This window comes from Macaca fascicularis, chromosome 8 (genome assembly GCF_037993035.2).
Source record: "Macaca fascicularis isolate 582-1 chromosome 8, T2T-MFA8v1.1".
NCBI classification, from domain to species: domain Eukaryota; kingdom Metazoa; phylum Chordata; class Mammalia; order Primates; family Cercopithecidae; genus Macaca; species Macaca fascicularis.
In genome coordinates this window covers 110,164,616-110,192,287 of record NC_088382.1, presented here as the reverse complement: position 1 = coordinate 110,192,287, position 27,672 = coordinate 110,164,616, and the positions used below count along the sequence as shown (strand labels likewise).

General features: G+C 40.7%; 2 protein-coding genes across 21 annotated transcripts in view; both read left to right on the top strand.

The window, feature by feature from the left end:
• The window catches only part of SNX31 (sorting nexin 31), a 71,337-nt gene extending 68,102 nt beyond the window's left edge, over window positions 1–3,235 (top strand). For 7 of the 8 annotated variants that reach the window (XM_045398567.3, XM_073999228.1, XM_045398566.3 and 4 more), the window contains one exon: window positions 2,160–3,235. In XM_045398567.3, coding sequence (XP_045254502.2) covers window positions 2,160–2,255 — 96 coding nt within the window. In that variant the 3' untranslated portion in view covers window positions 2,256–3,235. The remainder of the gene's footprint in view (window positions 1–2,159) is intronic. The other variant, XM_065519476.2, reaches the window with a different exon arrangement.
• A 15,068-nt stretch (window positions 3,236–18,303) lies between these two features.
• The window catches only part of ANKRD46 (ankyrin repeat domain 46), a 42,669-nt gene continuing 33,300 nt past the window's right edge, over window positions 18,304–27,672 (top strand). For 5 of the 13 annotated variants that reach the window (XM_065519475.1, XM_005563809.4, XM_045398562.2 and 2 more), the window contains exon 1: window positions 18,304–18,359. The gene's annotated coding sequence lies outside the window, so the exon portion shown is untranslated. Of the gene's footprint in view, window positions 18,690–20,338; window positions 20,444–27,672 lie in introns of those variants that run through there. The other 8 variants (XM_045398564.2, XM_005563808.4, XM_073999225.1 and 5 more) reach the window with 2 other exon arrangements.

The window sequence follows — 27,672 nt, the reverse complement described above, 5'->3', positions numbered from 1 at the left end:
GCAAAGCATTCTCCTTCATAATCACAGCATTTCTGGCTGGTTGGATAGAGAGAGGAGATAGGAACTCTACTGCTTACCGGCTATGTGTCGTTAGGCAGATCCAAAACCTAACTGCACCGCACTTCCATTTCTTTATCTGTAAGATGCAGATGGTAATCACTTCATCATTTTAATGCACCCATTTTAGCAGCATGCCGACAGCATGGAGCTGTGGTTCTCAACTTTGGCTGCACATTGGAATCACCTGGGGACCTCTAAAAAACCAATACTTGAGTCCCACCCTCAGAAATGGGGAATTAATTGGTCTGAGGGGCCTGGGCAATGGAATTTTTAAAAGCTCCCCAAGTGGTCCTATTATACAACCAGACTTGGAACCATTATCCTAGAACACCAGTTCTCAGTGTGTGGTCCCTGGACCAACAGCATCTGTATCACGTGGATCTTATTAGAAATTCAAATTCTCAGGCCCCAAACCTACCGGATCAGCAGCTCTGGGGGAAGACCGCAGCAATCTCTTTAACACGCCCACCAGACAAACCTGATGCATGTTCAAGTTTGAGAGCCACTGTCCTAGAACAACAGATAACACTCAGCACAACTGTGGTCAGTTCAGCTGTCCTCTCAGATGAGTGGTAACTCTAATCCAGGCCAACTACCTCATGCTGTGACTAGGACCAGCAGGTCAGAAAGAGACCTAATGTCCAACTATACTGAGTTTTAATTTATTTTGCAAACCCTTATATAGACCTTATCCTGAGCCATGAACTGCTATAATTACTTTTTATGTATAACTCTTTTAATCCCAGTAAACAACCAAAGCACTGTTGTTATCCACATAGAGAACTGAAACACAGAAAGGTTAAGTCACTTGCTCAAGGTCACACAGTCAGTTAACATCAGAGCCAGTATTTGAACCCACGCAGTCTTTATTCATTGTTTAACAAATAAAATTAGTTTGTTGCTTTAACCACTCGGGAGTGAGGGCCCTCTATCAAAACAAATCCCTCGTAGAAAAAAAAATTGTAGCCCACCTGCCCATTGAGGGGCTCTGCAGCTTTTTTTCACTTTCCGCTTTCCATAACCCTGTCTTTGAGATTTCTTAAGTACCGAAGGCAAATTACTCATTAAAGATTTGCGGTAACCCTAACCTCTAAAACGTGTTAAGTGTAATATATATATATATATTTTTAAGTGAGACAGAGTCTCACTCTCTCGCCCAGGCTGGAGTGTGGTGGTGTGATCTCGGCTCACTGCAACCTCTGCCTCCCAGGTTCAAGCTCAGCCTCTTGAGTAGGTGGGATTAGAGGCGCACACCACCATGTCCGGCTAGTTTTTGTAGTTTTGGTAGAGACAGGGTTTCACCATGTTGGCCAGGCTAGCCTTGAACTCCTGGCCTCAAGTGATCCACCGCCTCAGCCTCCCAAAGTGCTGGGATTACAGGAGTGAGCCACTGTGCCAGGACTCTTTTTTTTTTTTTTTTCTTGAGACGGAGTGTCACTCTGTCACCAGGCTGGAGTGCAGTGGCACAATCTCGGCTCACTGAAACCTCTGCCTCCAGGGTTCAAGCAATTCCCCTGCCTCAGCCTTCTGAGTAGCTGGGACCACAGGCGCCAGCCACCACGCCTAGCTAATTTTTTTGTATTTTAGTAGAGACGGGATTTCACCATGTTGGCCAAGATGGTCTTGATCTCCTGACCTCGTGATCCGCCTGCCGCCTGCCTTGGCCTCCCAAAGTGCTGGGATTACAGGCGTGAACCACTGTGCTCAGCCGCCCAGCCTCTTTTTTAAAGTTTGTGTTTGTGTGGAATGTGCACTAAAGATTTTGGGCAAAGTTAAAAATGGAAAGTTGCATGGCTTTAAGGGGGAAAGAGGCAAGACAGGTAGAGTTAAATGTTACCTGGGTGACATCACAGGGCCCCAAAAGATGCTCAGGACACATCAAACCAGTAGGCGGCGCTCTTCTCAGCCCTAACGAGTGTTTTTACAGTCACCCCAAAATAAAGCTTCTACAGAATAAAACTGTTTAAAATAACCATTGCTTATACAAATATAATCTTTCTGTTGCCCTTTCAGTACTATTTTAACCTCTGTGATTTTGTTATTGTTATGGAAATGATTTCCTTTCATTTACATTTCTGACCTCTCTGTTTACTTCACAGCAGAAAGACTACTCTAGTTTTCTATCAAGAAAAAGCAAGATTAAGATAGCTAAAGATGACTGCGTTTTTGGGAACATAAAGGAAGAAGACCTCTGAAGAAAACTCTCATATTTTAAAAATCCTTGGAGGCTATCTTAAGACAGTGAAAGAACTTGGGGATTCAGGTGGGCTACCTACCATCAATGGAGGAAATTTGACCTCTTCCCATTGTTTTGGCATTAAGATAGACTGTATTCATCAAGATATTATACCACAGCACTCTATGGAAATCTCAAGATTAGAAAAAAAGGAACCATGTTATAGAGTTAGTTTTTATTTTATTTTTGCACTTCGTCATGACCGTATAGAGTTTGTTTTTAATGTCTCATAAATGACAAGTGGCAAATTCAAATCAACTCATATGAAGCTCATTCTATTTTTTCTCTAAAATACATGTTTATGTGGCTTCATGAAGTCTTTTAGGTGTTCTGGATTTATATAAATGAAAGTCTCATAAAATATCATAAATGTATTTTGGGTCAATTTCTAAAGATGTGACTCTTCAATGGAGGAAAATATGGCTCTAAGAAGTGGAATCACTGAAAAAGAAACCTGGGTTTCTCTGATCTATCCACACAGATTTAGAGCAAGGAGGTGATGAAATACTGATTTGTTTCCTCACAGCAGTCTGAGCCTACCAATATGGATGTAGTGAAAGTAAAAGGCTGCCCCGTTCTCTGCTTGACCATTGTTATGATTGTATTCTGTCCTTAGAGTACTGAAAGCAGTTCGATAATCAACATGCTATTTGGAATGTTTTAATTTGGAAAGCAGTAAGGCCCTGCACCTGATATCAGATACCTTATAAGTCTCTTAGCTTTAAAACTATGTATACTTTCTCACAAGGTTTTTCCTTATCTAGCTTCATTTCTCTCATGGTAATTAATGTAATTATGTATAGAATTAAGACCACAATAAAGGAGATGATCAGAGGAATCTGTATAGTGTAATTAGAAAAAGTGCAATATTCTAATGTTCTAACTGGGGTGTACACCTAATTATATAATAAATACAAAATAATTCTAGTGAATATAAAATTTGTTGATTAAAATTCCATGAATAATCTTTTTGAAATATAGAATATATTAAAAATTCTATAATATTTATAAACATATGCCTATAGCAGTAACTCCTAGTACTGGAAGTTTTTATTTTTAAATCTTAGGCTGTAGTAGGATGTTTTTGCAGAGACTCACAAACATGTCAAATCATCCTAAGTGAATGTATTAATGGACTAGGATCCTCTTCAGATTAAAATGGAAGTTTATCTACTATTTTGCCAATTTAAGAGTAGTCAAGCTCTCTCTCTTTTTAATAGCAAACACCTACACAATGGAAGAGGCTATAAGAGAAAACAAGAATGCAAAGAATTGTATTTGGGATAAGAAGACACATAAATTGAACCGTATATAACTGCTGTCCTTGTAGGCCAAAAATAGTTTTATGTTGACAATTTCATGTTTCAACTTGATATATAAGAGAGTGAGTAATCCCAGACAACATGTGGTTGGTATTAAAAGTGTGGTATGTGGGCCGGGCACAGTGGCTCACTCCTGTAATCTCAGCACTTTGGGAGGCCAAGGCAGGAGGATCACTTGAGCCCAGTAGTTCAAGACCAGCCTGGGTAACATGAGACCCAATATCTATTAAAAAACAACAACAACAACATAGTGTGGACCTGCATGTCAAAGGAAGTCGAGGCCATCAGGAAAGCCCCAAGGGGAAGAGGGACTTTGAAGAATGAGTAGATCCATGTGAGCAAAGGTGGGGGCACCCTAGAGAAAGGGAAGGATAGTTACAGATGGGAGAATACTTGTGACATTGCAGAAAAAATGAGTAAACCTACTCTGTGCTAGCGCAGTTTTAGGTTAAGGGAGTAGTTAGGAGATAAAGCTAAGAAGTGGGATGGATCAGAAATATATGCATATCCTAATGCAGCATCTCCACAATATATGTAAAGCAGTTTATCCTTTGAGGATGACAAAAACAGAAGCATTTTATTTAATAGTTTTTTTTCCAAACATTGAGATTATCATCAGTGTCAGAATATGAGAAGAAAAATACAACTGATGACATGCATTCTACAGCATATAATTATAACATGAAGAATAAAGGAACTAGGGTAGCACCTGATAAACAAAACAAAAATTCAAACAAAATTCTAAACTTATTTTGTAAAATGATACATTTCTTATTAGTTAAATGAGAGAAGAAGGAGCTATTAGCCTTTTTCTGGGATTACTGGGCCTAGTTTTATCTAGGAATTTAGGAGTTTAAATCACTTCTGGATCAAAACACTTGATCATTGCATAAAAAGTCAGAACTTCAGCTGCCAGAGTGAGCTCCCCAGCTGCAGGGAGTGGGAGAAGATGGCGAGTGAGACCCCCTCATCACTCTGGGAGGTGAGGACCTCACCCTGCGGCAGTCCCTGCCACCGGCACAGCTGCCCCAGCACTGGAGAAGCTGTCAGCTGGTGCATGGCTTTATCAGGTAGGTGACTGTTGATATCCTTCAGTAACTGCTAATCCTAAGGAGTGTGACATGGCTTTGCCAGTTACCAGCCTTTGTCCACAGATTCACTCCTCATATCCCTGCAAAAATGGTCCCCAGGCAGTCACATTTTCTCCTGCCATGTCTATGTCCACCATCACTTCTTTCCACTTCTAGACAGTCATATAAGATTTTACTGCTGTTTATACTCCTAAAATAACTAGCATAAGCAATTTGCCCATAGGCAAACACAACTGAGTTTGGAAATTTCACACAAACCATAATGAGAATAACTATTGGACAGAGGTGATTAAATTGTGGTCAGGCCCCACCGAGCCCCCTTGGACCTATGGAGGGAAGCATGTGCAGGTTTGATTGAAGAGCTGACAGCAGAGAAACATGCTACAGGGAGTGGCAGTGCCCAGAAGAGTTCCACAATAACATGGAAATGGTTTCTAGGGGATCATGCCACCTGGGGAATGCAAGAAGGAGATACTCATGAGCAGGGAGCCTCTTTACCCCCAGGACTGACGCAAACTGTGAGGTGCTGCTGGTTTCTATAGACATTTGGACAGTGCCCTGTGAACAGCTCTTGATTGACCAACAAGGAGCTGCTCTGTTTACAGAAAGCATTTCCAAAGTGAATGGACAACATCCTCCTGTTTGGAAGGCTGCTGCTTTGATCAAAGAAGGTAAAAACAGATCAGCTCAGTGGGCTGAACTCCATGCTGTTTTTCTTACAGTAATGGAAGAACTGAACAGTAGTAGAAGCCCCCATGTTTGGGTTTTTACTGATTCATGGGCAGTGACCAATGACCTGGCCATACACTCAGGCAAGAGGACAATGGAAATCTGGTCTATTAAAGGAATGTCCATATGGGATATAGCCCTATAGATATTTGAGGGGTGCGCTAAAGGAGAATAAGTCAATGCCCATCAGAAGAACTTCCTCCCCAGGCTGGGAAGGTGACTGGAATAGACAAGCAGCTATTTCTGTGTTTGCCCTTGTGGTCGCCACCCGGGTCCCTGAAGGGAGTGGATATAGGAATACTGCAGAGTATTATCTGTACTGCAGAGTACAGAGATGGGCTGAATCTAAACATGTTCATTTTGCATCCTTGCAGGCACAGAAGAACTGTCCTGTTTGTCAGCAAGAGAGACAGAAACTGCCGATGGCTGTGGGGCAGATTGCCTGGTGGGAAGGCCCTGACCAGAGCTGGCAAGTGAGACTGATGCTGGTAGCCCTAGGGGGGCTACAAATGGGTCTTGACAGGAATTAGATGCTGACTCTGGACTGGGCTTTGCTTCCTTAGTGGAAGATGAAAATGCTCAGAGCACCATAAAAAAAAAAAAAAAAAACAAGAACTGAAGACATGCATGGATTTGTACAGACAACTGTCATTTCTTCAGACCAAGGAACAATGTATAAGCCATAATATCCAACGATGAGCAGAGAGATACCTCCTTAGAGTAATAGTTTAGTAATAGAGAAGTAGAACAAGTATAAAATGTTGGTTGTCTAGAACAGGGAGATAAAGTATGCAGGGCTGGCTTACACGCCTTCACAGGTAGGTGCTCACACTCAACATGGGTGGGACTAAAGGAGTGTCCCCGCTAGATTTTTCTGGTTTTTAATTTTTTTTGGTTGATCTGGGGGAGAGGGGTTGGGGAGGATGCTGATAGCACTATGCAATTCTTGCCAAGAGAGGAGTACACTGGTATAATGACTATAATTTTCTCTTTCTTCCCCAAATAACCTCAATTTTTTTTTCTCTCCTCTATCTGATGCAATGATCCTAGAACCAGGGCTACAACTACAAGTGCTGGAAGCAAGAATGATTTCTAAGCAAGAAGCTGTAACTACAGTTTTAAAGTTTGTATCTGAATTCCTAACGGGATAATGGGGGGCGGATTGTGCCTTCACCGCATCTAAGAAATTGGGATCAAGAGTGAATGCCGCTATGTTCTCTGGTGGCAAAACTAGCTCACTAGTTCTGCACCTGTGTAACCTTACTCTATCTGAATGGCAGCGGACTGAGGAGGAGCTACTTGCTAGACTAATATTTCTGCCCACCATCTAAACCAGCACAGTGGCAATTCTAATGTCCCTTCCAAAGGTGAAAAAGTTTGAGTATTAATGGAGAGAAGGAGAAATAGTAGCTGAGAGTAAAGAAAAAAATGGTGATTAATAGAAAGAAATTCAATATTACATTAACACCTCAAAAGAGTCTCAGAGCAAAAGATGACATGATGTCTCAGCTCGGTTATTCTAGATGCCTGAAAGGGTGAGGCTATACAGTTGCCAAGACCACTCCTGTTTTTGGCACCTGACAAGATTGAGAGGAAACCTGCAAACCTGAGTGACTTTACTCTGGGAGACATTCATACACTATGATGGACTGGACTAATTATTAATTACTACATGGGATTCTAGTAATAAGGCAGTATCTTTTAAATTATATATCCTTTTTTAAAAATTATTTTTCTGTAGAGACAAGGTCTTGCTATGTTACCTAGGCTGGTCTCAAACTCCTGGGCTGAAGTGATCCTTCTACCTCTGCCTCCCAAAGTGCTGGAATGACAGGCGTGAGCCCCCATGCCTGGCCTCTATATTCTTTTGATGTAAGGGATCTGTGTTTGAAAACCAGGGGGTGGCCTGATAGTTTAGAGTAAATCATTTAGTAATAAAGAAGTAGAACAACTAATTAGAGCATTGGTTGTCTAGAATCGGGAGATAAAAGTATGGAGGGCTGGCTTACATGCCTTCACAAATATGTGTTCACACTCAACATGAAGGGACTAAAGGACTGTCCCCATCAGTGGCCGGTGGTGTTATGATATATATGTGTTTTCATCCATGGTTCCTGGCTTCTAACTCCTAAAATCCCTGGGACATATATATATATATATATTTGCTAACATCCTCCCCAGAACTAGGTCTCAGTCTACATCAGCATATGGTCAGCATACAGCTTGCACACATCCCTATATGGACATTTAAGCAAATTTTGCATTAAATATTTCAGTTAGAAATTATCTTAAGCTTACCCTCAAAGTAAATTTGAGACGAGCTTGGTGATCCTAATTGTGGAAAAAACAAGTAGGTGCCAACCTTTGATGGTAAAACAGTGGCAAAATGTTTCTAAAATACCAAACAAAGGAAAACTACAAAAGAAAACTGAGCAATAGAGGCAAGTCTACCTTCTCAGCTGCTGTTTTAGCTGTCCCTTGTCCTGCAGTGCGCATTCAGTGGCCCATCAGGCAGGCTGAGGGGAGTGGCTTGTGTGGACACAGGACTGTGGAAGACGGGAGTTCTCTCCTTCACAGGGTGGTCTCCTTCCTGTCACCCACAGTCCAAGAAAAATGTCAAAAAAGTAAGTACGATTTTCTGTTACACAAAAAAAGACATGCTGAGTTAACTTTAAAAAAGTATGGCTAACCAATGATTTCTTACAAGGTGGCTTTTAAGCTTTGTAATTGTACTTTCTCCCCACTTTATTGAGGTATAATTATATTTTGCTCATAAGTTACTTTATAATAGCTAACAGTTGTATTCTTATGAAGTAAGTTGTTTGTATCACAATTTTAAGAAAAATTAGACAGCTACTGAAAAGTACATGATGTCCTTAGTGGGCTTGGGTCTTTGGTCTAGCCCTAGCCCATGTATTTTTCTGTAAGGCTAAGTCTTTAGCTAACCAGATAGCTTTACTTGTGTGATAGCTTGAAAGAGGTTAGACGTTCTGTTGATTTAAAGGTGCTGACCTTAGTGATTTTGCACTGCTCCTGCACCAAATGTGGTTTCTTTCCCAGAAATGTGGGAACACACAGTTCGCTGTCCTTCCTAATGGGTTTTCCATCTGTCCACATGAGCTCATATATATTTGATGGGTTCCGAGTTGCAGCAGTTGTCTGGGCGGAGGCACTCAGAGCAGCAGGCTGAAACTGGTCCTGAGTTGGCTTTGCTGTGGGCATGCATGCTCTTATCCTCACTGGAAACTGGTCCTGGCAGAATTTCTGGGGAGATCCCCTTTGTCATGGTGTCTAGTGTGCAGAGGAAGAGAAGATGGAAATCTACTACTGTATTTGGGTCCTGATCAGGGGAAGTTCAGAATTTGATTTTCCAGAAAACAAAAATGCTGAGTAAAACAAGTGAAATGGCAGTTATTAAACTTCTTAGGTATATTGTAAAAGTCAGCTACCTGAAGGCAAATTCCGTTCCAAAATCAGCTATTGAATTGATACCTGGGTGTTGCCTCACAATAGCTGGTGGAACATCATGCTCTCCAGAGGCACATTGCCAAAAAGTATCCCACTTATGCACAAAGAGAAAGCGATTCCACTACCATGACTTGCATAGCACCACATTAAGGAAGAAAATAGTAAGATTATAAATTAGGGCTTATTTTTAATTATTGACTGGATACAAGTCATAGTGGTTAAACCTAACATTTTTACAGGTAACTGGATTTTTACTAATCATGTAATATAAGTATTAGTTACTCTTTTGCAATTAACTCTGGGTTGTTTGTGTCATAGATTCATAGATTTTTTTTTAATCCCCCTTCTTTTTTTTTAACTTCCTCTGTTTTCCCTTTTTCTTTGTCAAAATTAAAACAGGTGACAGGCATGCAGTCTGGGGGTTCACAATGAAGATAGGATGAGGAAATCTTAGCCAGTGAATTCACTGTAGAAAAATCCTAAAACCTTACTGCCCTACTGCAAACTCTTACCTGGGACTTAAAAAATCCTGTTGGGTGACTAACAAAACAAAAACACAAAAAGCAACTAACTCCATTTATTTTGTTAATGTCTCTTGTGACCTGCCAGATAAACATATAAAATTCAGTTTTCAGGTCTTTGAAAAATAAAAATCAGGCCAGGCATGGTGGCTCACGCCTGTAATCCCAGCACTTTGGGAGGCTGAGGCGGGAGGATCACGAGGTCAGGAGATTGAGACCAACACGGTGAAACCCCTTCTCTACTAAAAATAGAAAAAATTAGCTGGGCGTGGTGGCAGGCACCTGTAGTCCCAGCTACTCGGGAGGCTGAGGCAGGAGAATGGCTTGAACTCGGGAGGTAGAGCTTGCGGTGAGCCAAGATCGCACCACTGCACTCCAGCCTGGGCAACAGAGCAAGACTCCATCTCAAAAAATAGTAATAAAATAAAATAAAATAATTTGAAGTCATTGTTAAGAGTCTTTTCTCATTCTGTTTGCCTTAAAATAAATGCATAGGCTAACAGCAATTTGTATTACTTATCTACCTATTTGTTTTTCTTATAAAAATGTCAAAAGTTTCCTTTCTTGCTGGTCACAAGTTGCTATAGTTTCAATGTATGTGTCCCTACAAATTTCATATGTTGGAGCTTAAACTCCAAAGTGATGGTTCTAAAAGGTAGGGCCTTTGGGAAAATGACTAAGTTAAGAGGGCCCTCCCTCATGAATGGATTAGTGCTCTTATAAAGGAGGTTGATGGGAACACCCTAGTGCATTTTGCCCTTTCAACTTCTGCCACATGAGGACACAGCAAGAAGGCACCACCTTGGAAGCAGAGAGAAGCCTTCACCAGACACAGAATCTGCTGGTGCCTTGATCTTGGACTTCCCAGCCTCCAGAGCTGTGAGTAATCAATTTCTATTCTTTTTAAGTTATCTAGTCTGTGGTATTTTATTATGGCAGCCTAAATGGAATCAGGCAGGAGTGTATGTTCAAAAGATATGTTTGCTCAGTTGTATTTGCAGAAAATAGTTGTCAGAGTATGACTATATCCTCAAAAGTCAGAGTAGGATAGCCTCAGGCTTTACCCTGACATTGGCATCACAATTTTGTAAAGGTGGAAATGAAACCACAGGGTCAGTGTTTTGAGACGAGGAGAGCAGATCTGAGGCAAAGTCTAATACAGCTCCTGGCATATGTTTCAAGATTGAGAAGGAGATGTGCTTTGCTTCTGTTTCAATGATTGCCAGGAGTTTGTTTTGAGCTAATGTGAGAGTTAAGATCCCTCTAAGCCTAAGATTTCAGTTCAGTATAAGTCTCTGGGGTAAGCTAAGTTCCATTTTAGGGTTGAAGTGAATCTTTTAACAACACAGATTGCTGGAATCCTCAAATCTCCTATTATCTGAACTGAATGGGTATCCCAGAGACTTATGGGACCCATATGATCCCTTAACTTTACCTTTGCCCAGACTTAAGAAGCCATGAACTATCCTGGTCTCAAAGGAGTTGAAATATTACAAGATTAGAAAGGAAACTGGGGTCAGAAAGGAACTGGAGGAAAGGTAAGATGAGCCTGGACCATGAGCTTTTCTAGTATTCTGTTACTTTTCCTTGCCTGCTTCTAAGCAAATTTATCAAACCATTTGCTATGATTTGAATATGTTCCTCAAAAAGCATGTGTTGGAAACTTAATTCTCAAAGCAGCAGGGCTAGGGGGTGTATAGGACATGAGAGCTCCACCCTCACCTCATGGATGGATTAATGCTGCTTATAAAAGGGCTTGAGTCTTCAAGGTTCATCTCTTGGTCTCTCTTTCACCCTCTGGCCTTCCATCATGGGGTGACACAGAAAGAAGGTCCTCCCCAGATGCTGGCCAGCATCTTGATATTGGACTTCCCAGCCTCCAGAATTGTATTAAAAAAAAAAAGAGTATCTTTTCTTCATAAATTACCCGGTCTTGAGTATTCTGTTATAGAAACACAAAATGGACTAAGACGCCTATTGACTTCCAGAATTTCTGGTGCTTGTTCTGAAGTATAAAATAAACGACCAAATACGTGGGCATCATCACTTCTTACACACTTTGGAGTTTTCATTGACTTTTTCAATGATATTCAGCAGTGCTCTTTGGTATCATTTTTAGGAACTTCGGAATCCAAGTTCTCATATTCTAAATCCCAAGTAAGATACAGTGTTCTGCTGTCATCTTCAGTTTCACTTTCCATGGTTTTGGTTACCAATGGTCAACTGTGGTCTGAAAACAGGTAAATACCCTACAATAAGATCTTCTGAGAGAGAGAGAGATTATACTCATATAACTTTTATTACAGTATATTGTTATAATTGTTCATTAATTTTTTACTGTGCCTAATTTATAAATTAAATTTTATCATAGGTATGTATGTACAAGAGAAAACATGGTACATGTAGTATTTGATACTACCTATGGCTTCAGGTATCCACTGGGGGTCTTGGAACTTATCCTCCATAGGTAAGGGGGGACTACTGTACTACTTTAAAATGCCTGATATTCGTATCTCACAACTCAGTTTGAGATCTGGTGGCCACAAGCATAACTTTGTACCAGAAATCCCCTGTAACCCAGGTGCCCAGAGATGACAGAATCAAGATAGTCCAACTTAGGCATAATGATGGTACGGAAACTACTCATGGACTCCTAGCCTAGGGAGGAAACTCAGAAGTGACGCATAAAATATTTCTATGATTATCTGCTTGAAACACTTAAGTGTTTAAGTTCCACAAAAGATGGGAGGCATGACAGTGCAGTGGAAGATGATCCCTCTGATCTGAACTCTACGCTTGCTTCTGCCTCTAGTTACCAATGTACATTTAGGCAAGTTACCTAACTTACATGGTACTCAGTTCTCTCATCTGCAGAATTAGTTGTAAGAGTCTACACCATAATGTGTGTTAGATTATTTTTGTGTTTTGTCAGTTTGGCTAAGTTGGGAACTACATTTTTCCAGAATCCCCTCTCCTATATGGTTCCAGTTTAGATTTAGCCCAAAGAGGACTTTGCATGAAAGTTGGGAGACAATAAGGGAATGGCTGATACCCTCTGAAGGTCTTTTTACAATCACATAGGGTGACATGCAGAGGCAGAGGTGCCTGGCAGTCTCCAGCTTGCTTTTGACACCCTCCAGTCCATATTCAGCTCTTCCTGACTGCTGGCCCTTCAGACCACCAGAACCCCAGGCCCACCACCAGATGCTTGGTGGAGGCCTCTCAGAAGCAGTAGCTACACAGAGGCAACAGCATCCACAGACCATTCCACCAGCTTCCTCTTAGTGGCTCCACATCAGTAGGGACCCAAGCCATGCTTGGCTTCCCAGAATCATCAGACTAGTTTGTGATTTTTTATCTGATCCTTGAAAAATCCCTCCCAAACCTTCACTTTCTGCACCCTTGCTGCTGCCATGTAAGGTGGAATTCCTGGAATAAATCTGTTATCCCATAACACAGTAGTTCTGCTTCCCTGACTGATACCAGCATTTCACTGACCACCTTTACAAGCCTTACACAGCATTTGCTTAAACGTTTGCAAAAGGTATTTCCTTACAATCAATTCCTTAATTTTTAGAAGGGAATATTAATCAGGGAGAGAGGATTCTGGGGAATGTAGTTTCCAACTTAGTCAAACTGACATAAAACAAAAATAATCCAGCATACACATAGGCTCTTGCAACTAATTTTGTGGATGAGAAAACTGAGTACCATATGTCAGGTAACTTGCCTAAATGTACATCCCATCACATTATCTCGCTGCGTGTGTGTGTGTGTGTGTGTGTGTGTGTGACAATCTGTGTGGTTCTGGCATGTGTAGGTAAGTGGAAAGAGAAATGACAGGTGGATGTTATGACCAGGAGCTGAGATCTTTTTCTTTTTTTTCTTTCCAAGGGTCCAACTGTTATCTTAGTAACTTCAGAAACTCAAGGACATCTAAGATGTTTACGCTGCAATTAACAAAAGAGATCCCTTTCTGAAAGTTTTGCTTGAATATTTTTTAGTTGTACCAGTTGCTCTAGGAAAATATTATTCTCCTAGGCTTCAAATGTTTTCCCTAACAGTTTCGCAAATACGTCCGGCACACAAAACACTTCGCTTTTTTTTTTTTTTCTGGTTGTTTAAATGTTTAAAATTGTTGGGGAACTGAAATGACCCTAACTTTGGTGTAGATAAATATGTGCTACTTGTCCCCTCTCCTGTAGCTTACTCATTCCATTGTTATGCCTGAGAACTCACAGTGTTGTGGAAAACACCTGATTCGTGCTAGCCGGGCTTAAGAGATGGGGGAACCCATGGAAGCAACACCTGTCAGGAGCATGTCTCCCTCTCACGGTCATTCATCAGTACTACAGAAACCAAATGCACCCTGGAATAGGAAAGTAGAGCTCAAAACCCCTTACTTCGTAGGTGCGGTGTATTTTTTTCAAACCCCTCCCCATTCTGACCACTTCTCCTTTCTACAGAGACAACTAGTTACATTGGGATAGTTGCTAGATCACTTTCAGTCTCTTGATGAGCATTCAAGTATAATATTTTTGAAAGTCTGTCTGCATTTTTTAAGACTGGATAGGAACTTATATCACAAATATAGCCAAAACCTTTCTTATTCCTAATAAGAAAATTTTCTAAATGAAAACCCTACCCAAAGCAAATATTTCCTTTCACTTATTCATTAATTCACTCAATTGTATCTAATACAGCGATTCTTAACTCAATCCTAGCTGCACATTAGAGTCCCCTGAACAGCTTTTAAAAATGTAGATATCTGGGCTGTACTTCCAAACAATTCTAACTTGATCTTGGCTAGGGTCCAGGCACTGTTTTTTTTGTTTGTTTGTTTTTGTTTTTGAGACAGAGTCTCGCCCTTTTGCCTAGGCTGGAGTGCAATGGTGCGATCTTGGCTCACTGCAACCTGTGGCTCCCAGGTTCAAGCAAGTCTCTGCCTCAGCCTCCCGAGTAGCTGGGATTACAGGAGCCCACCAACAAAAAAACATTAGCCAAGCTAATGTTTGTATCTTTAGTAGAGATGGGGTTTCACCATCTTGGCCAGGCTGCTCTTGAACTCCTGATCTCATGATCCGCCCGCCTCGGCCTCACAAAGTGCTGGGATTACAGGCATGAGATGCCTCGCCCGGCTGGCACTGGTATTTTTTAAGCTGCTGCATGATTGTAACGTGCTGCCAGGTTGAAAACTACTAAGCTAATATCCCTGAACACGTCTGATGTGCCAGTCACTGTGGTGGTGCTAAGGATTCAGTGGTAGAGATACTGCCGCAGAAGGTGACAGCTTTCTGCTATCACCATTCACAGGCCACACATATCATCTCCTCTGTCTAGAATACCTCCCTTGTTCATTATATAATTAATTCCTCATGCTTTGCACCTTAGATTAAATATCACTTATTTAAAGACATTGTTGCCCTTCTATCTAAATTAACTCCCATATTGTTTGCCCTCAAGGAATCTTTTCTCTTTCCCTTCATGACATTTATCCCGGTTGTAATTCTAGGCATTCCTCCGCCATTGGAACTCTCACAATCAAAACTCAGGACCAAATAGATTTTGGTAATTCTGGCTAACATTGGAGTGACTAGAGGCATTTTGGGGATCCAGCTAAGCAGAAATGCAGTTGGGGGTACTTCGGTTTGCATTTAATGGGACATGTTCATGTGGTTTGTGGTCACTTCCATGCAGATTTGGTAAGAAGAGGCAGACTTACCTGAAGAGAATGAAGTTTAAGCTTCAGGGCTCTTGCGGTAGGCTGGATAACAGTTGCTCAGAGATGTCCACATACTAATCCTAATCCCCAGAATCTATGAATATGTTGCTTTGCATGGTAAAAAGGGCTTTGCAAATGTGATTAAGTGAAAGATCTTGAGATGGGGAGATTATTCTGGATTATCCAAGTGTGCCCAGTATAATCACAAGGGTCCTTATAAGGAGGCAGGAGAATCATAGAGGAAATGCAAGGACAGAAGCAGAAGTCAGAGGGGAGAAAAGATGCTACACTGCTAGCTTCAAGGATGGAAAAAGGAGCCATGAGCCAGGGGATGTAGGTGGCTCTAGGAGCTGGAGAAGGCAAGGCAACCAACTCTCCAGAGAATCTGCAGAAGGAAAGCACTTCCCGCACTTTGATTTTAGCTCAGTGAAACTGATTTTGGACTTCTGACCTCTTGAGCTGTAAGATAATTCTTGTTTTAAATTATTAAATTTAGGATAATTTGTTACAGTGACAATAGGAAGCCAATATACAGCCCTCCCTTGTTCAGGCCCCTTCCAAGACCCTGGGAAGCAGTCTGGAAATGTGTTGACATGGTTATATGTTTTTATAAAGCTTGCAAAATTAAAATACTTTACCTACAATTGATTAAGATTTCTCTTTCCACTCAGACTTCCTGAGTATTCTTCTACTGGCTAACATCGGAGTGACTAGAGGCATTTTTGGGATCCAGTTAAGCAGAAATGCAGTTGGGGGTACTTGGGTTTGCATTTAATGGGACATGTTCATGTGATTCATGGTCACTTCCATGCAGCATTAAGTTATTGCTGGAGTGTAGCAATGGCTTCTATGAACGCTCCTGTATTAGTCCATTCTCACACTGCTATGAAGAAATACCTAAGACTGAGTAATTTATAAGAGATGTAATTGACTCACAGTTGAATCACAGTTCTGCATGGCTGGGGCAGCCTTAGGAAACTTACAATCATGGCAGAAGGCATTTCTTGACAGGCTGGTAGGAGACAGAATGAGTGCTGAGCAAAAGGAGAAGCCCCTTATAAAACCATCAGATCTCATGAGAACTCACTCGCTCTCATAAGAATAGCATAGGGGAAACTGCCTCCATGATTCAATTATCTCCACCTGGTCCTGCCCTTGACCTATGGGTATTATTATAATTCAAGATGAGATTTTGGGCAGGGGACACAGCCAAACCATATCAGCTCCCAACAGCCACTGTGTCAAAGTGCCCAGGTGTAGTAACATGAAGGAGTCATAGAATATGTGCCCCATGCAGTTCACTTCTTTAATCCCATCAGAGAAAAAGCTGTCTTCACCATCCCTAAATTTTTTCATATCAATCAAAAGCAGTAATTTATGAAGAGGAAGAGATAAATTTGAATAGAAGTAAAAGGAGAGGCTCTCAGATTGTTGGATGAGTCAACTAATGAAGAGTAAATCTTACAAATACATTGGGAAAAGCTTTAATTTCCTTGCTAATTTGGCATAATTTATAGGCATCAGTGGAGATATTACAAACTCAATACATGACCACAAGGAGGACATCAATAACGAACTGATTAATAAATGTCATCAATTTAACAAGTAATATTGCTGATTAGTCATAGCACAATAAAATGTGAAATGCCCTGAGATCTTAAAACTTTTTTTTTTTTTTTTGAGATGGAGTCTTGTTCTGTTACCCAGGTTGGAGGGCAGTGGTGAGATCTCGGCTCATTGTGACTTCCGCCTTTTGGGGTTCAAGGATTCTTGTGCCTCAGCCTCCTGAGTAGCTGGGATTACAGGTGTGCAACACCATGGCTGGCTAATTTTTGTATTTTTAGTAGAACCGGGGTTTCACCACGTTGGCCAGTCTCGAACTCCTGACCTCAAGTGATCTGCCCACCCCAGCATCCCAAAGTGCTGGGATTACAGGTGTGAGCCACTGTGCATGGCCAGATCTTAAAATTCTTACGTGAAAGAAATTTAATAGTGATTTCCTCAAATATGACAATAGTCCTAAACCTTTACATGACATTTTCAAGAACAAATTATTGGACGGGGTAGATGGTCCTTGAATGAATGAACCATGAGATACCCTAGAGCAGGTGTGTCCAATCTTTTGGGTTCCCTGGGCCACATTGGAAGAAGAATTGTCTTGGGCCACACATAAAATACACTAACACCAGCAATTGTTGATGAGCTAAAAAAAAAATTGCAAAAAAAAAAAAAAAACCCTCATAATGTTTTAAGAAAGTTTACGAATTTGTGTTGGGCTGCATTCTAAACTGTCCTGGCTGCATGCAGCCTGCAGGTGTGGGCCATGGGTTGGACAAGTTTGCCATAGAGGATGGCTTGGTTGGATGAGGGTGCTAGAAATCAGCGGACGGTCACTGTGCAGTGGGAGTGTCTTGGCTGTAGGACTGGAGTTGGTAAACTGAAAAAAAGGAAAAACTAGTTTTGCATGAAAGAATGTTTCCAGCATATAAATGTCCCACCGTGCTTTTAGTTAGTCTTGACTGTACATGTTGCAATAAACCAAGGAACCCTACAAAGTAGGATGGAAGGATTAAAACCGAATCGCTTGAACTTGGAAGGCAGAGTTTGGAGTATGCAGTGAGCCGAGGTTGCGCAACTGCACTTCAGCCTGGGCGACAGAGTGAGACTCCGTCTAAAGAAAAAAAATTCAAACTGCTTTTGAAAAAAATAAAAATGCAGGGTTATATTTTAGAAATAGCGCAGCCAATCATTAGTGGCTATTCCTGATATGTCAATTTGGGGTCTATAGAAGACCTGCCTAGCGGCCAGCAACTATTAATTGATGCTTACTTATAGCACCTAATGAAACTGCCCTTGCCTTTGAAGCCCCCATTTAGCTAAGGAGATTGGATGTGAATTTAGAATAGGACGTGAAAAGTGCGAAATGCTTCCGGACTCAGATCGGATAAACCTCTTCTAGGTTGTCTTTCTCTTCTGAAGCCACAGTTTTGATGCTTTCCCTAATTCAGAGCAAGCTTTCCCAGAGTCTCTGACTCAGAGCAGCCCGAGCCACCGTGAGGACAGCCCACCTGCAGGGGGCGCGCCGGGGGCTGCAGCGCGAGACCGCTCTGGCCCAGCTGGGACTCCGACTGCGCCCGTCTGGCCCCTCCCCTCCGCCCGTCACCCCCGCTGGGAAGGTGCTGCTGTCGCGGCCGCTCGTTGGAGTCGCAGGTAACTGGCCCCGGGCCCATGGGCAGACAGAGCCTGGGCGAGAGCCACTTGATACCTCTTGCACCGTCCCTGTGGCACTGGAGGTCCAGTAGGCCTGGCCCAGGGCCCTGAGGGGCGAGGGTGCCCCGGCTCCCCGCACCTTCCGCGGCGACTGGAGGGAGCCGGGCCGAGGAAGCGACCGCGGGTCCGTGATGGCTTCTTCGCGGTCTGTGTGTTCAAGAGGGCCGGGAAGAGGCCTGCGAGGGTTCTCGTTTGCGCTTGCGGGTTAGGGCTGTGGTCCGGGGAACCCCTCGGCGGCGCGGGCAGCGCTGGCTCGCGGTTAATCTGGAGGTGAGCGCGGAAGCCTGGCTGCAAGTCCAGCTGCTCGGCCGGGGCGAGACGGTGCTTTCGCGGTGTGTGCTTGGAGGAGCGCACAGTTCAGGCGCCGGGACAAGCTGTTGGGGTGTGAGTGAGCTCTCCAGAATGGCACATTTAACACGGGGTGCCCGTGTTAAAAGGCAGGATTTGCACACCTTCCACTTAGGGCTCGGGTAATCGCAAACTTCCTTTCTGAATTGGCGTGCAATGCTAAAAAGCAGATCGTTCTCTCTGAGGTTTTCCCAAAAGTACCTTAAAAAAAAAAAATCTGTTTTTTAAAACGTTCCACGGTATTCGGAATTGGCTACAGAACGTAATAAAGTAAAAATATGCCATTGAATAGTAACACTTCTCAATCTTTAAAAAATGACGGTGGTACCTAGGAGCCTCTTAAAGAGCTGTAATATGAGTGGTGTGGGGATTATTTTTATGCTCTAGTAATAGCTATTTTCAGTGCTTATTTTATGTCAGACACGGTGCCGTTGCTTTAAATACCTAGTACCTTTAATCCTTGAAGCAACCCTATCAGGTACCATTTCCATTATACAGATAGGGAAACTGAGGCACCGAGAGTCTGACTTGTCCAAGGTCAGACAGCTAGCAAAGGCTGAGCGAGATTTGGTCTCATCTTCCTTACCTCAGTATCCCTGCGTCTGTTATCTAGCCAGACATGTAGTGCTAAGAGTTTTATCAATTAGATTTGTAGCCTGAACAGTTTTCTCTGAGGCTTAGTTTTCATGGCTATATGCAGGAGTCCTATATGAACTCCTTTTTAGTTTAAAAGGAGTTTAATAAGAAAAATGTTAGCTCATTAAGGACTATAGTGATAATAAAGTTAAACTTGGACTGGGGTTCTCACTGTGCCAGTACAATTTGATTTGAAATCGAGATGAATTTGTTTGGTTGTTAACACACTTTATTACATTTCTTCATTATTTATGTTTCCATACCACTTTTAATGAGTTCACTTTGCCTTTGCAATATTATGATAGCAGTACCAGAGGGAAATCAAATATTTTTTGATGATAGTTAATATTTTACAGAATACAGGAAAGGCATTGGAGAGAGGCTGTGAAGTGATAAGGAATTTTTGGCATGTTATTTAGAGTAAATTGTGTTACTATGGAAAACAAGGGATTCTCACAGTTCTTTGTCAAAAGGGAAATTGTATTTCCCATTGTGGAAAGAAGTTGGGCTTTATAGTCCCAAACTTCTCAGCCTTACCTATTATAGATTTAAGAATTTGCATATTCGGCATCCATATAGCAAGCATATATTGAGTGCCTTCTATGGCCAGGCTCTGTTCTAAGCACTTGGGATGTGAGAGTGAACAAATGAAGTCCTTGTCTTCCAGGAGCTAACATGTCACTGGGGGAAGGTGGGGTTGGGGACAATAAACAGAGTTTGTGAAAGTTAATGTATCTGCAGTTAGCTGGTAACAGTAAGAAGAAAAATAAACTAGCAAAGGGGGATAGGAAGCATCAAGGCAGGAACAGGTGCAGTTTTAAAATAAGGACTGGTGCCATGGAAAAGACTCAAGCAAAACTGAAGGCATTGGGGACCGCCGTGCAGCTGTCTCGGGAAAGAGCCTACGAAGCAAGGGCAAAAGCCAAGAACCCGTCAGTCTCATTGGAGGAACAGCAAGGGAGGAACAGCAAGGGGGCCAGTAGATTTGAGCACCCAAAGGGAAGGAGGATGAGACAAGGTCAGAGAGCTAATGGGCCCGGGTAAGGACTTTTGCTTTTACTTTGAGTAAGAAGGGAGGTGGTTGGAGGGTTTTGAGCAGAGGAGTGAGGGGATTTTTAAAGGATCATTCTGGCTGCTGTGTTCAGAGTTGACTGTAAGGGCAAGGATGGAAGCGGGCAACCTGTTAGGTTGATGCAGTAATGGAAACCAGAGAGAATGGTGGCTTAGACCAGGTGGGTAGTAAGAAAGGCAGTAAGAAGCTGTCGTATTCTGAATATTGCTGATAGGATTTGCTTATGGTTTGGATGTGCTTATGAGAGGGTGAAGCATGACTCTGTGGCCTTTGGCCTGAGCTATTGGAAGGCTTTAGTTACAGTGTACTGAGATGGAGAAGACTGAATGTGAAGGTAGTGGAGCCAGTTTCAGTCAGGTTTGAGATGCCTGATCAAGTGGAGTTATAGAGACGGGAGTTGAAGAGAAAGGTCCAACTGGAAATAGAGGTTTGGGAGTCACTAATGCAAGCTTGTGCAACCCAAATTTGTAAACTTTCTTAAAGCATTATGAGATTGTTTGCATTCTTTTTAAGCTCATCGGCTATCGTTATATGTGTGGCCCAAGACAGTTGTTCTTCCACTGTGGCCCAGGAAAGCCAAAAGATTGGCCACCCCTGCATGGAAGGGTGGTATTTAAAGCCATGAACCTATGAGATCTAGTGTAAGGAAATGAGAATTGAGCCCTAGGGCTTTCCACATTCAGATATTGGAGAGATGAATAATTACAAAGGAGACTACAGAGGAGAGGCTTTTGAAGGTAGGAGGGAAAGGGGCCTAGTATGGAGTACTGAAGGCCAAGTAAAGAGTATTTCAGGGAGAAAGTGGCCAACTGTGTCACCTCCTGCTGATTGACAAGTAAGATGAAGACTAGGAGATGACCACTGGATTTAGTAATAGGAAGGTCCTTGGTAACCTTGCAAGAGCATTTTCAGGAGAATAGTGAGGAAGAAAACCTGATTGGTGTGGTTTCAGGAGACAACAGGAGGAAAGGAATTGGAGACTGCAGTACGGGCAGCTCTTTGGAAGAGGTTAGCTGTAAATTTTTCATGTGTCTGTTATTTGAAAGTACTGTAGTCATTCCCATAATAAATTTTTATTTCTAACTTAAGCTACTGATTAATACCTACTACACTTGAATTGTTTTATCAATGACTGGTGGAAATAAAATAGCTATCCTACTGCTAATCATAATAATAACGTATACTTAACTTTCTAAACCAGTAAAGCTTGTCCTTTTTACATGGTACATTTCAGAGCCCATAAAAATGCTTGGGGGAGCTGGGCGCAGTGGCTCATACCTGTAATCGCAACACTTTGGGAGGCTGAGATGGGAGGATCTCAGGAGTTCGAGACCAGCCTGGACAACATAGGGAGAGCTCATCTCTACAAAAAATTTAAAAATTAATTGGGCGTGGTAGCACACAGCTGTGGTCCCAGCTACTTGGAAGGCTGAGGTGGAAGCATCTCATGGGCCTGGGAGATTGAGGCTTCAGTGAGCCATGATTGAGCCACTGCATAGTTTCAAAAGGTAGTAAGTGTGTAAAAATAGTGCAATTTTAACCTTAAGACATGAGTTCAGGTTCTTGTTTCTGCCCTCAGCAAGTTAATGTCCAAACCCAAATACAAAATAATCAAGGTATGCAGTAAAATACCAGATTTACACCATCCTGACTGGACACATGTGCCTTTTCCATAGCAAATACAGCCATCTGTTGCATTGTAGATGTAAAATGATTAAAATATTTCAAAGTTTAGGGTTATAGCTACTGATTTTTTAAATCCAATAATTTTATCTAAAAGGTGACAGGTCCTTTATACATTTAAATCTTTTTTTCTTTTTAGCTGAGGAAAATATTAAGTTGGTGCCTTTTGTTTTCTTCTTGTTTTTTTCTCCAGGAATTTTTCATTGGTTGGCTTTCCTTTCTTGTTCTCATTGCTGTCATCTCACACATCCTTTCTAACTTCTTTCTTTTGCATAGCTTCTTAAGTTAGGCCCTTCCATCACTGATTTCCTTACTGCTTGCAATTTGGATTTTAAATTTCTGTTGTGTTTTTATTTAACTTAGTCTTTTTTTTAAGTCCCAATATTCTCCAATACTGTTTTTCCTGCACCCTGAGTTCTTAATTTTTTGTATGTCCCTGAAAGCACAGTATTTTTCTGGATTTTTTTCATTTTCTTATGGTAACTAATTCTCAGTGATGTGCTTTTCTTCATGTAGATCTAGTGCACCTCTTTGCTTCTGGTGTAGAATTTTTTCACTGACTCCATGTTGACATTCTTTTTTTTTTTTTTTTTTTTTTTATCCTTTAAAAATGAAAGAACTTTTGAGACTATAATTTTGAATTTGTCATACTAGTACCATTCTACTGAAGATTTTCTCTAGATTTCCTATAAGGAAAATAGAGAATTGGGTTTTGTCTAGGCATTCTATAAAAAACACTATTGTGATGTTTGTAAAAGATTTCTATTTAAAATAACTTTCAGTATTATTAAAACTTAAGTTTATGGTTATATCTTTGTGAAAGTTTTGTTTTTTTTTTTTTGTTTTTTTTGTTTTTTTTGTTTTTTTGGACGTGGAGTCTCACTCTGTCACCCAGGTTGGAATGCAGTGGTACAATCTTGGCTCACTGCATGAAACAATTCTTCTGCCTCAGCCTCCTGAGTAGCTGGGATCACAGGCACACACCACCACACCCGGCTAATTTTTGTATTTTTAGTAGAGATGAGATTTCACCATGTTGGCCAGGCTGGTCTCTAACTCCTGACCTCAAGTGATCCACCTCAGCCTCTCAAAGTGCTGGTATTACAGGCATGAGCCACTGTGCCTGGCTAAGTACTTTTTTTTTTTTCCTTGTGTTTTTTTTGAGACAGGGCTTTGCTCTGTTGCCCAGGCTGGAGTGCAGTGGCACAATCATGGCTGAATGCACCCTCCACCTCCTGGGCTCGAGTGATCCTCCTGCCTTAGCCTCGAGTACCTGGGACAACAGGCACGCACCACCATGCAAGGTTTATTTTTAAATGTTTTTGTAGAGATGGGGTTTCACACTGTGTTGCCCAGGCTGGTCTGGAATCCTTAGGCTCAAGTGATCCTCTTGCTCCAGATTTCCAAAAGTGCTGGGACTACAGGTGTGAGTCACTGCACCCAGCCGAGTACTTTTAAAAATTAAACTGGTAAACAGACATTAGAAATTACCAATGGAAACTTTATATCTAAAACCAAAATCAGTTACAAAGGATCATTATTTTCCAAAGTAGATACTTTTTTTTAGTGCTGTTCAGTTTTTCTGAAGCTTATCTTTGTTCACAAGGATTATTAGCACTTCCACCAGATCAGTGTTTAGATACCTTAAATAACTTAATGTCTGACTTGCCAGTACATTATTAGAGAAACAATTCCAAGGCCAAAACATGTTGAATAAACAGGAGATATACACCAATTTGATTTTAAAAGGGACAGCTTTCCTGTCTCTAGCTCTTTCTCATGTTGCCTTAAACACACATATGCCAAAGAAATCATATACAGATACTTGCATGCATTTAGTAAACTAGTAAGTGGTACTTTTAATAAATTTCTGAATACAATCAATTAAAAGATTTGTGCACAATATTATTTAGGTATGGTACCAAGTAAATCAGAAACAAATGCAAGAGCACAAATGGTTTATTTAGCTACCTTTCCATATTGGGTCTTTATGACATTCGATACTCTACTGTATTTTATTTTTTAAACTAAACATATGAAAACTAGCTAAATAACCTGTATTTTCTTTTATTACATTATGATGCCTTTTTTTGGTTCACCTAAGTTTTTTTGTTTTTTGTTTGTTTGTTTGTTTTTGAGATGGAATTTTGCCTGTCTCCCAGGCTGGAGTGCAGTGGTGCAACCTCAGCTCACTGTAGCCTCTGCCTCCTGGGTTGAAGCAATTCTCCTGTCTCAACCTCCCAAGTAGCTGCGACTGCAGGCACATGCCATCACACCCAGCTAAGTTTTGTATTTTTAGTGGAGACGGGGTTTGACTATATTGGCCAGGCTGGTCTCAAACTCCTGACCTCAAGTGATCTGCTGGGGCCTCCCAAAGTGCTGGGATTACAGGCATGAGCCACCGAGCTCAATCTGCCTAAGTTTAATTAAAAAAACAAAAATGTTCTGAGTGTGACTTTGTTGAAACAACTTATACAGGCATTTTAACTTTGGTGGCAGTTTTAGTCCTACTATCAGTCATCTTTTTTCCATTAGCCCAGCAGTGCTGCTACTTTAATTTAAATCTGCCCCTCTGCCCTCTCCTCAGTCTTTTGGCTGTATTTTGCCCATTGACTGTTAATGCTGATTTTTTTTTTTAAAACACAACAGAAACTGTGGATTGCTTATAAAAGAGTTTTCCCACAATAGGCTTATTTTTATTTCACTTGTTTATTAAGAATATTCTTTCAGCTTGTTCTTCAGGTTATCTCCTTGGTTATTTCCTAGAATTTACCAAGTTCTCAGTCAGTGTTCAATCTCCTGTGCTGAACATGAGATTTCTTAGGCCTTAATTCAACTCCTTCTCAAAGGGAGTTAAATATCAGTGTACTTCACCCTTCCTTTGACCTTTGTCTTTTGCTGAAACATGTACTACAAACAATATTTTTTTCCCTTTTTAAGAAGCAATGACAGGAACATATAAGAGTGGAAATCAAATAGTAATGACCACTTCAGATTCTGTGTCATTTAGATATTTTGTTCTAAGTAACAGAAAACCTAATTTAAACTGTCTTAAAAAGATCCTTTATTGATACCCGTAATATGAAAAGCCCAAGGCTTGGCCCTGTTTATCTGTTCTGCCTCACTCTGTATACTTGCTATCTATGAAATATATATCAAAATGACAAAAGCAGTTTTAGATATCTCATTTACATACCATATTTTTAGAAAAATAAAGTGAATGTATTTCTCTGGCATTCCAAGCAAAGAGTTTTTATTGCACTGGTCACTTGCTCACTTTTAAATAAACCACAATAGCTGGGGGAATGTGATCTGTTACATGGCTTTAGATAATGAAGACTGACCCCTCCAAAGCATATGAGCAGTGAAGAGTAGTAGAGCTGAGTATCAGCGGAACAGGTGGGAATGGAGTCTAGGTAGGCCGTGGACATCTGAGGAAATTAAAAACACATAGTTGATTTTCAGTCAAAGTAATATATTAAATTCATGTTTGGGCACCTGGCAATAACTGATGAGGAAAAAAAAAAAAGCCCCAAAGTATAGTCAGAATAGTAAATAGGTTAACCATCTCTATAGAGTACAAGCACAAAGTAATGAGTGAGGCTGTAGCTGTTTTGGAATTGGCCAAAATAGAAATCATCCAATATCTGATCTCAGACCAAAAGGAATTGAATTAGAATTTGATAACAGAAAGATAGCTGGAAAATCACTGAATTCTTAGAAATTAAATAACACATTTCTAAATAACATAAGTCAATGAAGAAATCTCTAGAGAAATTAATAAATATTTTGAACCAAATGAAAGTGAAAACATAGCCTGACATTTGTGGGATACAGCAAAAGCAGTGCTTAGAGGAAAATTTATAGCATTGAATGTATATATTGGAAAAGAAGAAACATCCAAAATCAACCATCTAAAGCTTCCACCTTATGAAACTAGAAAAAGAAGAGCAAATTAAACCCAAAGTAAGCAGAAGAAAAGAAATAAGAATTAGAGCATAAATTAATAAAACTGAAAGAGAAATCAATAGAGAAAATCAGGGAAACTAAAAGTTGGTTCTTTGAAAAGACCAGTAAAATTAATAAGCCTCCAGCCACACTAAGAAAAGAGAGGACATATATTACTAATATCAGAAATGGGAGAGGACATCACTAGAGATCCCATGGACATTAAAAGGATAATAAAGGTATACTACGAACAACTCTCTGCCCACAAATTTGATAACCTAGATGAAATTCACCAATTATTTGAAAAGCACAAGCTACCAAAATTCACACAAAAAGAAATCAACCATCGGAATAGGCGTATATTCATTCATTAGAGAAATTGAATAAAAAATGCATAACCTCCTAAAACAGGATCAGGCCCAGGTGGGTTCACTGGTGAATTCTACCACACATGTAAGGAAGAAGTTATACCAACTGCCTACAACCTCTTTCAGAGGATAGAAGCAGAGGCAATACTTCTTAACTCATTCAATGAGGCCAACATTTCCCTAATACCAAAACCAAAGACATTACAGGAAAATAAAACTATAGACCAATATTTCTCATGAACAAAGATGCAAAAATCCTCAACAAAATATTAGCAAATCAGATCTAACAATGTACAAAAATACTTAGCATCCTCACCAAGTGGAATTTATCCCAGATATGCCAGGCTGCTTCAACATTTGAAAATCAGTTAATGTAATTCATCACATTCATTAGGCTAAAGAAGAAAAATCGCATGATACTATAAGTAGATGTAAGAAAAGTATTTAATAAAATCTAAAACCTGTTTATGATTACGAAAAAACTCTCAGTAAACTACAAATAAAGGAGAACTTCCTTAACTCAATAAAAAAAAAGATCTTCAAAAACCCTACAGCTAATATACCTAATGATGAGAAACTTGGAGGTTTCTCACTGAGATGAGGAACAAAGCAAGGATGTTCCTTTTCACCACTGCTTTTCAATGCCATATTGGAAGTCCTAGCTAATGCAGTAAGAAAAGAAAATAAAAATTACACAGGCCAGGCGCAGTGGCTCACGCCTGTAATCCCAGCTACTTGGGATTCTGAGGCAGGAGAATTGCTTGAACCCAGGAAGCAGAGGTTGCAGTGAGCCGAGATTGCACCACTAAACTCCAGCCGGGGTGACAGCATGAGACTCCATCTCAAAACATAAAGTAAAATAAATAAAAGTTATACAGATTGGGAATAAAGAAATAAAACTACCTTTATTTGCAGATGACATGATCATCTATGTAGAAAATCTGAATAAACTGACAAAACCCCTCCTGGAACTAATAAACAATTATAGCAAGAATGCAGGATACAAAGGTAATAGGCAAAAATTAATTGCTTTCCTATATAACAGCAATGAACAAGTGGAATTTGTAATTAAAAACACAATACTGTTTACATTAGCACCCTCCAAAAGCAATCTAACAAAATATGCATTAGACTATAGGAGGAAAACTACAAAACTGATTAAAGAAATCAAAGAAGAACTAAACTAATGGAGAGATAT